Below are 12,105 nucleotides of genomic sequence, written 5' to 3' on the forward strand. Positions count from 1 at the left end.
GCTGACCCACGCTGGCCCACACTGGCACATCCTGACCCGCGTTGTCACCTCCCGCTGCCCGGCGTGCCCCCGTGCCAGCACCGCCGCCCCGGCCCCGCGCCGCCGCTCACTTGCAGGTGCAGTAGAAGGCGCGGATGGCGTCGTTCCAGTCCCCGAAGAGCCCGCGCCGCACCTCCTGCAGCCGCGGCACCGCGCCCCGCGCCGAAGCGCCGCGTGCTGCCCCGCTTGGCGCGGCGCGACCACACGGTCAGCTCGCAGCGGGTGCCCACCACCAGCGAGGAGACGCGGCCGGCCCAGCCGTGGGGCATGTAGGGCACGTCGCTGCCCGGCAGCACCGGCAGCGCGTCCCCGGCGCAGCACTGCTCGTAGTAGGGGCTGTTGTCGGCGTAGAGCAGCGCGCACAGCCGCGTGCCGTTGGCGGGGCGCAGGTCGGCGGCCGCGGGGCACTGCGCCTCTGCCCCCCGTGCCAGCGCGGCCGCCAGCACGGCCAGCATCGTCACCAGCGCCCACGCCATGGCTGGCACCTGCCCGGGCCCAGCCGGGGCTCGGCGGGGCGCTTATAGCCCGGGCCAAGGCCGGGGGGCGGCGCGCACCTGGGAGGGGACGCAGGTGTGGGGTGGGGGCGAGGTTTGCAGCCCCCCCCGCCATGGGAGGGGACGCAGGTGTGGGGTGGGAGCGAGGTTTGCAGCCCCCCCGCCATGGGAATGGATGCAGATGTGGGGTGGGGGCGAGGTTTGCAGCCCCCCCCGCCATGGGAGGGGACGCAGGTGTGGGGTGGGGGCGAGGTTTGCAGCCCCCCCAGCCGTGGGAGGGGACGCAGGTGTGCGGAGGCTGCGCGGGAGAGGACGGGGGATGGGGAGGGGGTCTGGGGTTTGCAGCCCCCCCAGCCATGGGAGGGACACAGCCCCCCCCATTTTGGGAGGGGACGCAGGTGTGCGGAGGCTCAGCGGGAGAGGACGTGGATGGGGAGGGGGTCTGGGGTTTACAGCCCCCCCTGCCATGGGAGGGGACGCAGGTGTGGGGTGGGGGCGCGGGAACCGGGACCCCCCTTCCGTTGTGAGGGAGTCCAAGGTTTGCAGCCCCCCACCACGGAGGGAACAGAGGTTGGGGGGGGGGAATCCCACGTCTGCAGCCCCCCCACCATGGAATGGACACAGGTTGGGGGGGGGGTCCGGGGTTTGCAGCCCCCCACCAAGAAAGGGACACAGCCCCCACCATTTTGGGAAGGGACACAGATGTGGGGGCGAGGTTTGCAGCCCCCCCCCCCCACCATGGGAAGGCACACAGGTTAGGGGGGGGCAAGGTGTGCAGCCACCCCAGCCATGGGAAGGGACACAGGTGTGGGGTGGAGGCGAGGTTTGCGGCCCCCCCACCATGGAGAGAACACAGGTGGGGGTTCGGGATTTGCAGCCCCCCCAGTTTGGGAATGGACACAGGTGTGTGTGGGGGGGGGGGTCCGGGGTCTGCAGCCCCCCCAGTTTGGGAATGGACACAGGTGCCCCCCCCGAGCCCCCCCAGGCCCTGGGTAGGGGGCAGAGCCCAAGGCCACGGTGGGGCCCCGGCGTCCCGTATGCAAATGAGGGCGTAATTACCCGTGGCTTTAGCCGGCGGGCTCCGCCCCTTAATTGCATATTCATGGTCTCGTCGTGTCCCCGCCGAGTTCCCCGCGACGGTCACCATGGCAACCACAGGGGGCGGGGATTGCTGCCTCATTAGCATAGCCCTGACCCGCCCACATTGCAGGGCTGGGATGGGAGGGGGGGGACAGACGGGTGGGAGAGCCTCGGGGGGGGCGGAGAGACCCCACCCCCAAAAGAGAGAGGGGACCCCCAGTCAGAGCCCAGCCCCAAACCGAGCGGGACCCCCCCCCCAAAATTCACACTCGCGTTTTTCTGCCCCGGGGGGGGCCACAGGTTTTTAATGTAAAAACTCGTGTTAAACACTGCGGGGGGGGGGGGGGGCGGCTGGTGGGGGGGGCGGCGTTTTGGGGAGGGGGCGATGGGGAGGAACTGAGGCTTTTTTTTTTTTGGGGGGGGGGGGTTGGGGTGGGAGAATGGGGCTGGGAGGGAAATGGGTGGGGGGGCTGGGGGCGCCCCCCCAGGGTTATCCAGACCAGCCAGATAGGAACCCCCGGGTCGAGTTTGGGGGGGGGGGGAGAGGCCACGGGGGGGTCCCCAGGCATCCGGGGGAGCCCCCTCCCCATTTTTTACCCTCCCCACGGTGGGGGGGGGTGGGTTTTGTTTGTTTTTTTGGGGGGGGGGGCTGCGGGTCTCGTGTCATCTGTGCAGAGATGTCGGGGGGCGTGCGCGGGGCCCCCCCCGGCCCGGCCGAAGGCACCGCGGGGGGGGGGGGGGGGGCGCGGGGGGCTCGCAAATGTCGGGGCGCACACACAAAGTCCCAAGTGCGCATCTCGGGGGGGGGACACGCCGTTCGGGGGGGGGCGGTGGTCCCTGTCACGGTCCCCGTCACCGCCCCCCCCCACGCGTGTCGCGCTGCCCGCACAAGTCGGGGGTCCCCACGCGGCTTTTTGGGGGGGGGGGGGGAAGGTTTGCATACAGGTACCCCCAGAATTGGGGGGGGGGGGGACACCTGGCGAGATCCCAGCTACACCCACGGGGGTCCGGGGGGGCCGCACCCGGCCGAGATCCGGCGCTCCCGCGACGCCCCCTCCCCACAAAAAACCGCCGCGGCTGCGTTTGCTCACCCGGGACCACCCCGGGGCGTGGGGAGGGGGTCCCCGCCGTGCCCCCCCCCCTCACACGGTGCTCTCCAGCATCCAGTGCGTGCTGCCGAAGGAGGGGCGCAGGGGGGGGCCCCAGGGGGGTCCCCTCGGGGGGCGTCCAGCCGCGGCAGCGAGCCGTGCCGCCGGGGCCGCGCCCGCCGCGGGTAGCTGTGGCTGGGGAACAGCCCGCGCCCCCCGCCCGCCGGCGGGGGGCAGCGGCGGCAGCTCGGGGGTCTCGGCGGGCCGGGGGGCCGCCGTTGGTCTGCGAGCAGACGCTGGCGAGCGCGGGCGGGGGGCGCCGCGCCCCCGCCGCCTTCCAGCGCGCCGTGAGGATGAGGATGAAGACGAGCACGGAGGCGGCGATGGCGGCGCCGATGACGATGATGACGGTGCCCCCCAAGAAGTGGGGGCGCGGGGGCGCGGCGCAGCCCGGGGGGGCGGCGGCCGTGGCGAAGGAGACGCAGCCGAGCGGGCGGGGGGCGGCCGGGGGGGTCGCCGGCCACGCGCAGCGCGGACACGCACAGCTCGTACTGCCGGCCCGGGGCCAGGTCCCGCAGCACGAAGGTGCGGCTGGAGGGGGGCAGCAGCCTGGGGAGGGGGCGAGGGGACAGGGGTGAGACCCCCGCACCACCCCCGGAGCCCCCACCCACCACAGGAAGCTGAAAATCCACCCAGGACCCCTCAAGGACGAGCCAGGAGCCCCCAGACGCCTCCTCAAGCCCCCTCCCCAAACAGCTCAAAGACTCCTCAGAGACCCCCCCTGACTGCCCCTCGACAGGGACCCCCCAACCCCGAAGCCCCCCAGACACAGAGAATTCCCTTGATGCTCCTCAGAGACCCCCAGGACCCCTCAAGGACAAGCCAGGATCCCCCAAACACCTCAATCCCCCTCCCCAAACAGCTCAAAGACTCCTCAGAGACCCCGAGTGCGCCTCACCAGGGACCCCCCCTGAAGCCCCCCCAGACACGGAGAATTGCCTTGATGTTCCCACACATCCCCTCAGAGACCCCCAGGACCCCCCAATACCCACCTGAACGCCCCCCTGGAGCCCCCAGGACCCCCAAAATCCACTTGAAGCCCCCCCAACCTCCCCAGCACTGCCCCAAACCCACTCAAGCTTCCCCCAGCCCCTTTCTAAATACCCCTGGACCCCTCACAGGGACCCTCAAACCCCCAGCCGAGCTCCCCCCAGACCCCCTGGAGCCTTCAAGACCCCCCAAAATCCACTTGAAGCCCCCCCAACCTCCCCAGCCCTGCCTCAAACCCACTCCACCTCCCCCCAGAGCTCCCCCCAGACCCCCTGGAGCCCCCCAAGACCCCCCAAAATCCACTTGAAGCCCCCCCAACCTCCCCAGCACTGCCCCAAACCCACTCAAGCTTCCCCCAGACCCTTTCTAAATACCCCTGGACCCCCCACAGGGACCCTCAAACCCTAGCCGAGCTCCCCCCAGACCCCCTGGAGCCTTCAAGACCCCCCCAAAATCCACTTGAAGCCCCCCCAACCTCCCCAGCCCTGCCTCAGACCCACTCCACCTCCCCCCAGAGCTCCCCCCAGACCCCCCTGGAGCCCCCAAGACCCCCCCCGGCGCCTCCCCTGGCCCCCTCCCGGCCCTGGCGCCCACCTGTAGACGAAGGCGTCGTCGGCCGAGCTGTTGTACTGGATCTGCACCATGCGCACGCCGGGCACGTGGCGCTGCGGCAGCCACCGGATGCGCGCCGAGGACCCCGTCACCTCGGCCGCCACCACGCGCCGCTCCCCGGGCCCCCCCCAGGTGTCATTGCCGCCCGCCTGGGCCATGTCCGAGGGCCCGGGCCCGGCCTCGGCGGCCGCGCCGTCGCCGTCGCCGCGCGGCACCGGCAGCGGCACCACCACCACCTCGACGCGGGCGGCCGCCTCGCCGGCGGCGTTGGCGGCCACGCAGGTGAAGCCGCCGTGGTCCCTCAGGGTGGCCACGCGCAGCTCCAGGGAGCCGTCGGCGCCCACCGAGCGCCGGGAGCCGTTCTGCACCACGCGAGCCGTCGGGGCCCAGCCAGTGCAGCGCGGGTGGCGGGTCGCCCACGGCGGCGCAGCCCAGGCGCAGCGGCTGCCCCTCGGTGACGGCCGGCGGGTGCGCGGCCGCGGCGGTGACGGCCGGCGCCCGGCAGGTCAGCTCCTCCTCGGGCACGGCGCCCAGCAGCCGCCCGGCCAGCGGCGCCGGCGTGGCGCAGGTCTCCAGGCGGCCCGGCTGGGCCACGCGGCGCAGCCACAGCAGCTCGCAGTTGCAGTGCAGCGGGTTCCCCCCGGCCGCCAGCGCCGGCCCCGGCGGCCCCGGCACCGGCGGCAGCGCCCGCAGCCGGTTGGCCGTCAGGTCCAGCCGGGCCAGGCGCGGCAGCCGCGCCACGGCGCCGGCCGGCACCCGCTCCAGCAGGTTGTGGTCCAGCGTCAGCGTGGCCAGGCTGCCCATGGCGGCCACGGCGTCCCAGGGCAGCGCCGGCAGGTTGTTGTGCGACAGGTCCAGGTCCTCCACGGTGGCGGCGAAGGCGGCGAAGGCGGCGGCGTCGATGGCGGCCAGCTGGTTGTTGGCCAGGATGAGGTGGCGCAGGCTGGCCAGCCCGCGCAGCTGCGGGCCGCTCAGCGCCGGCAGCCGGTTGCCGTCGAGGTGCAGCGCCCGCAGCGCGCGCAGGTCGGCGAAGGCGCCGGGCGCCAGCCGCCGCAGCCCGTTGCGCGACAGCGTCAGGTGCACCAGGCTGCTCATGTTGGCGAAGTCGGCGCGGCCCACGGCGCCGATGAAGTTGTCGGCCAGGCGCAGCTCCACGGCGCCGCGGTCCAGGCTGGGCGGCACGGCCAGCAGCCCCGTGCGGGCGCACAGCAGCGTGGGGCTGGGCGCGGCCGCGGGGCACAGGCAGCGCGGGGGGCAGCGCGGCGACGGCGCCGCCGCCGGGACCCCCGGGACCCCCGACACGGCCCCCAGCACCACCAGCGGCACCAGCAGCTTCGCCATGGCCGCTGGCCGCGCCTGCCACGGGGGAGAGAGAGAGAGCGGGTCACGGGGGGCACGGGGGGATCCCAGCAGAGCCCACTGGATCCCAGCAGGGCCCAGGAGAGAGCGGGGCACGGGGGGCACCGGGGGTGCAGGGGGATCCCAGCAGAGCCCAGGAGAGGCCAGTAGATCCCAGCACCGCCTGGGAGATCCCAGCGGATCCCAACACATCCCAGAGGATCCCAGTAGGGCCCAGGAGATCCCAGAGGATCCCAGGAGATCCCAGCAGGGCCCAGGAGATCCTGGTAGATCCCAACACAGCCCAGCAGGGCCCAGGTGAGCCCACGAGATCCCAGGGGATCCCAGGAGAGACCGGGAGAGCCCAGAGGATCCCAGTGGATCCTGGCGGATCCCAGCACGGCCCAGGAGATCCCAGCAGATCCCAGCAGGGCCCAACACATCCCAGTGGATCCTGGTAGATGCCAGCAGGGCCCAGCAGATCCCTGAGGATCCCAGCAGATCCCAGTACAGCCCAGCAGATCCCAGTACAGCCCAGCAGATCCCAGTACAGCCCAGCAGGGCCCAGCAGATCCCAGTACAGCCCAGCAGATCCCTGAGGATCCCAGCAGATCCCAGTACAGCCCAGCAGATCCCAGTACAGCCCAGCAGATCCCAGAGGATCCCAGCAGATCCCAGTACAGCCCAGCAGATCCCAGTACAGCCCAGCAGATCCCAGAGGATCCCAGCAGATCCCAGTACAGCCCAGCAGGGCCCAGTACAGCCCAGCAGGGCCCAGCAGATCCCAGCACAGCCCAGAGGACCCCAGGAGAACCCGGAAGAGCCCACGAGATCCCAGCGGATCCCAGCGGATCCCAGCAGGGCCCAGCAGATCCCAGTACAGCCCAGTGGGATCCCAGTGATCCCAGTGATCCCAGTTAGATCCCAGTTGTCCCAGTTGTCCCAGTACCTCCTCTCAGGGCTCCATGCTGGTCCTGTCCGGGCGTCGCCGTGGGGCCTGCAGGGACAGGGACAGCCCAGTATGGACCAGTACGGACCAGCATGAACCAGTATAGGCCAGTACGGAGCAGTACAGACCAGTACGGACCAGTATGGACCAGTATAGACCAGTTCGGAGCAGTACAGACCAGTACGGACCAGTACGGACCAGCACGGACCAGTATGGACCAGTATGGACCAGTATGGGCCAGTATGGATCTGTACAGACCAGTACAGACCAGTACGGACCAGTATAGACCAGTATGGACCAGTATGGACCAGTATAGACCAGTACAGAGCAGTACAGACCAATATGGGCCAGTATGGATCTGTACAGACCAGTACAGGCCAGTACGGACCAGTACAGGCCAGAACGGACTAGTATGGACCAGTACAGACACTGCTCAGCCCAGTACATCCCAGCACAGCCCAGTATAGACGAGTACGGCCCAGCACGGCCCAGTACGACCCAGTATAACCCAGTACGGCCCAGCACGGCCCAGTACAGCCCAGTACAGCCCAGCATGGCTCAGTACAGACCAGTATAGCCCAACACAGCCCAGCACAGCCCAGTATGGCCCAGTACGGCCCAGTATGGCCCAGCACGGCCCAGTACGGCCCAGCATGGATCAGTACAGACCAGTATGGCCCAGCACAGCCCAGTACAGCCCAGCACGGCCCAGTACAGACCAGTATGGCCCAGCACAGCCCAGTACAGCCCAGCACAGCCCAGTACGACCCAGTACAGCCCAGTACAGCCCAGCATGGCTCAGTACAGACCAGTATAGCCCAACACAGCCCAGCACAGCCCAGTATGGCCCAGTACGGCCCAGTATGGCCCAGCACGGCCCAGTACAGCCCAGCACAGCCCAGTACGACCCAGTACAGACCAGTATGGCCCAGCACGGCCCAGTACGGCCCAGCATGGATCAGTACAGACCAGTATGGCCCAGCACAGCCCAGTACAGCCCAGCACGGCCCAGTACAGACCAGTATACCCCAGCACAGCCCAGTACAGACCAGTACGGTCCAGTATAACCCAGTACAACTGAGTACATTACAGCACAGCCCAGCACGGCCCAGCACAGCCCAGCACGGACCAGTACAGACCAGTATGGCCCAGTATAACCCAGTACATCTGAGTACATCCCAGCATAGCCCAATATAACTCAGTACAGCCCAGCACAGACCAGTATGGCCCAGTGCAGACCAACACAGACCCAGTACATCCCAGTGCCTCCCAGTATGGCCCAGTGCAGGCCAGTGCAGGCCCACCACCTCCCAGTACATCCCAGTACCTCCCAGTATGGCCCAGCAACTCCCAGCATGGCCCAGTGCCTCCCAGTACATCCCAGTACATCCCAGCAGCTCCCAGTACATCCCAGTACCTCCCAGTGCCTCCCAGCACCTCCCAGTACACCACAGCGCCTCCCAGTATGGGCCAGTGCCTCCCAGCACATCCCAGTGCTTCCCACCACCTCCCAGTACCTCCCAGCACCTCCCAGCACCTCCCAGTGCCTCCCAGTATGGCCCAGTACATCCCAGCATGGCCCAGTGCCTCCCAGTATGGCCCAGTACATCCCAGCATGGCCCAGTACATCCCAGCACCTCCCAGTACATCCCAGTACATCCCAGTGCCTCCCAGTACATCCCAGTGCCCCCCAGTACATCCCAGTACACTCCAGTACATCCCAGCACCTCCCAGTGCCCCCCAGTACCTCCCAGTGCCCCCCAGCACCTCCCAGCACCTCCCAGTACATCCCAGTACATCCCAGCACCCCCCAGCACCTCCCAGTGCCCCCCAGTGCCCCCCAGTGCCCCCCAGTGTGGCCCCGGCCGTACCTGGGGGGGCTCAGCCCACGGACGCTCCCATCGCTGCTCCGGGGGGGGAGGGGGGGCCGGGCCTCGCCCTACCGGGGGGGCATCGGGGGGCACCGGGGGGGGCGCCGGGAATTGGGGAGGGGGCGCCGGGAGGGGGGAGGGGAACCGGGAATGGATCCGGGATTGGGAATGGGGCCGGGATGGAGCAAGGATGGATCCGGGAATGGATCGGGGAGGGATCCGGGATCGGGGATGGAGCGGGAAGGATCCGGGGATGGATCCGGGATGGATCCGGGGATGGGGCCGGGAGGGATCGGGGATGGATCCGGGAATGGATCGGGGAGGGATTCGGGATCGGGAAGGATCCGGGCAGGGATCCGGGGATGGATCCGGGGATGGGGCCGGGATGCGGGGATGGATCGAGGTGGAGCGGGGATGCAGGGATGGATGCCGGGAGTGGATCCGGGAGGGATTCGGGATCGAGGATGGATCGGGGATGCAGGGATGGATCGGGGAGGGATCCGGGATGGATGCCGGGATGGATCGGGGATCGGGGATGGATCGGGGATGGATCGGGGATCCGGGATGGATCCGGGATGCAGGGATGGAGCCGGGATCGGGGATGGAGCCGGGATGGATCGGGGATCGGGGATGGGTCGGGGATCGGGGATGGATCCCGGGCGCGGCCGCCGGGCTGGCGGTGCCGGGGTCCCGGAGCAGCCCCGGTCCCGGTGCCGCCGCCCCGGTGAGGCCCCGGAGAGGCCCCGGAGAGGCCCCGGAGAGGCCCCGGTGAGGCCCCGGAGAGGCCCCGGAGAGGCCCCGGAGAGGCCCCGGTGAGGCCCCGGAGAGGCCCCGGAGAGGCCCCGGAGAGGCCCCGGTGAGGCCGCGGCCGCCGCTCGGAGCCGCAGAACCGGCGGGGCGGGGCCGGGCGGGGCGGGGCCGGGCGGGGCGGGGCCGGGGTGGGCGGGGCCGGGGTGGGCGGGGCGGGGCCGGGCGGGGCGGGGCGGGGCCGGGCGGGGCGGGGCGGGGCCGGGCGGGGCGGGGCGGGGCCGCGGGGGGGGCGCGGGTGGACGGACGGACGGACACGGGGATGGACAGAGGGACACGGGGATGGTGACGGGGATGGACACACGGACAGACAGAGAGACACGGGGATGGACAGACGGACACCGGGATGGGCACAGGGACACGGGGATGGACACACGGACAGACAGAGGGACACGGGGATGGACACACGGACGGACGGACACGGGGAGGGACAGACAGACACCGGGATGGACACTGGGACGGACAGGCGGACAGGGGGAATGGACAGACAGACAGACAGACAGGCACTGGGACGGACAGGCGGACAGGGGGAATGGACACACAGACAGACAGACAGACAGGCGCTGGGATGGACACAGGGACACGTGGATGGACAGACAGACAGACAGGCGCTGGGATGGACACAGGGACACGGGGATGGACAGACAGACAGACAGACAGACAGGCGCTGGGATGGACACAGGGACACGGGGGTGGGCACGGGGACGTGTAGATGGACACACGGAAAGACAGACGGACAGGGGAATGGACGCACGGACGGACAGACGGACACGGGGACACGGGGATGGAGACAGGGGTGGACACACAGACAGACAGACGGACACGGGGATGGACACGGGGACACGGGGGCACGGGGACGGACAGAGGGACAGACACAGGGACACGGGGATGGACAGACGGACACACTGGGGGGCACTGGGGGTGCACTGGAGGTTACTGGGAGTTACTGGGGGGAACTCGGGGTTACTGGGAGGGCACTGGGGGGCACTGGGAGTTACTGGGAGGACACTGGGAGTTACTGGGAGTTACTGGGGGGGCACTGGAGGGCACTGGGAGTTACTGGGGGTGCACTGGGGGTTACTGAGAGGGCACTGGGGGGCACTGGGAGTTACTGGGGGGGTCCCAGGCCCCGCCCCCGGCGCGGGGGGCGTGGCCGCGAGGAGAGGGGGCGTGGCCTCCTTGATTGACGCTTGTCGCAGGGGGAGGGGGCGTGGCCCAGCGCGAGGGGCGGGGCTCCGCGTGCGCACCGCACCGGGCCCCGCCCCCGCGGCGCGCGCGCGCCTGCGCCGGGCTCCCCCATTGGCCGCCCCGCTCCTTCCCCGCCCTCTCATTGGCCCGGCGGCGGCGGCGGCGCCGTGACGCAGCGACGCGAGCGTGCGCGCCGTGCGCGCTGACGTTGCGCGGCGGCGGCGGCGGCGGCGGTGAGTGAGGGGCGGCCGCGACCCCCGGGACCCCCCGGGACCCCCGGGACCCCCGAGCCCCGCCCGGCCCGGGGCCCCCCGCGCCCCCCGCGGGCTCCCCGCGCCTGCCCCGGGCCCGCCGCCGCGCCCGGCCCCGCCGGGCCCGCGCCCCCCGCGCTGAGGGCAGAGCGGGGCGGGCGGCGAGCCCCGGTACCGTGAGGGGACAGCGGGCGGTGGTGGGAACGGGGGGATCCCTGCGGGGCCGGGGAGGGGGCTGGGCCGTGGTGGGGAGGCCCCGGTGGGTTTGGGGGTCCCGGTGACCGTGAGGGGTCCCGGTCACTGTGAGGGTTCCCCGTTACCGTGAGGGGTCACCGTGAGGGGTTCTCGTTACCCTCAGGGGTCCCTGTCACCGCGAGGGGTCCCCGTGAGGGATCCTCGTTACCGTGAGGAGTCCCCGGTTACCGTGAGGGGTCACCGTGAGGGGTCCCGGTCACCCTCAGGGGTCCCCGTTACTGTGAGGGGTTCCTGTCACCATGAGGGGTCACCGTGAGGAGTCCCGGTTACCGTGAGGGGTCCTGCTCACCCTCAGGGGTCCCCATTATCGTGAGGGGTCCCGGTTACCGTGAGGAGTCACCGTGAGGGGTCCCTGTCACCCTCAGGGGTCCCTGTCACTGTGAGGGGTCCCGGTTGTTGTGAGGGGTCCCCGTTACTGTGAGGGGTCACCGTGAGGGGTCCCGGTGACCATGAAGGGTCCCGGGCACCCTCAGGGGTCCCTGTCCCCCCAAAGCAGCAGGTCTCTGTCCCTGAGGGAGGGTCCTTGATCCTTAGGAGGGTGAGGATTCTTGGGGGGGGGTCTCCAGTTCCTTCTGGGTGTCTCTGGTGCCCTCTTGGGGGGTCTCTCGTTCCTTTTGGGGGTGCTTGGCTCCTTCTGGGGGTCCCTGGTGCCTCTTAGGGGGTCCCTAATTCCTCTTGGGGGTCCTTGGTGTCTCTTGGGGGTCCCTAGTTCCTTCTGGGGGTCTCTGGTGTCTCTTGGGGGGTCCCTAATTCCTCTTGGGGGTCCTTGGTGTCTCTTGGGGGGTCCCTAATTCCTCTTGGGGGTCCTTGGTGTCTCTTGGGGGTCCATAAACCCCCAAGGGGGTCTCTCCCTGTCCCTGACCCTGGGGAGGGGGTCTGTCCCCCCAGTTCCCCCCTCACCCCCATTTCCCCCTCTCTCCCCACAGGACCCTCCGGACCCTGCGCCGCGCTCCCAGCCCGGGGGGGCCCCTGGGCACCCCCCGCCCCGACACCCCCCAATGCGCTGCCCGGCCCGGGGGGGGCCCCCCCGCCCCCTGAGGGGGGGGCAGGGCCGTTTGCGCGCCCCCCCCGGCCCCCCCAGCC

General features: G+C 70.5%; 2 protein-coding genes across 2 annotated transcripts; both read right to left on the reverse strand.

Moving 5' to 3' along the window:
* Window positions 1-28: 28 nt before the first annotated feature.
* On the reverse strand, window positions 29-1,850 carry LOC135291939 (syncollin-like). The gene is given in 2 exon segments (XM_064406182.1): window positions 29-196; window positions 198-1,850. Coding segments are annotated over 2 exon segments (408 nt in total). The 5' UTR covers window positions 516-1,850; the 3' UTR covers window positions 29-106.
* A 682-nt stretch (window positions 1,851-2,532) lies between these two features.
* LOC135291945 (leucine-rich repeat and fibronectin type III domain-containing protein 1-like) lies at window positions 2,533-5,704 on the reverse strand. Its single transcript, XM_064406187.1, is given in 6 exon segments — window positions 2,533-2,815; window positions 2,818-2,972; window positions 2,975-3,216; window positions 3,218-3,310; window positions 4,346-4,737; window positions 4,739-5,704. Coding segments are annotated over 6 exon segments (1,908 nt in total). The 3' UTR covers window positions 2,533-2,755.
* Window positions 5,705-12,105: the final 6,401 nt, after the last annotated feature.

This window comes from Passer domesticus, unplaced genomic scaffold (assembly GCF_036417665.1).
Source record: "Passer domesticus isolate bPasDom1 unplaced genomic scaffold, bPasDom1.hap1 HAP1_SCAFFOLD_159, whole genome shotgun sequence".
In the NCBI taxonomy this organism is placed as follows: Eukaryota; Metazoa; Chordata; class Aves; order Passeriformes; family Passeridae; genus Passer; species Passer domesticus.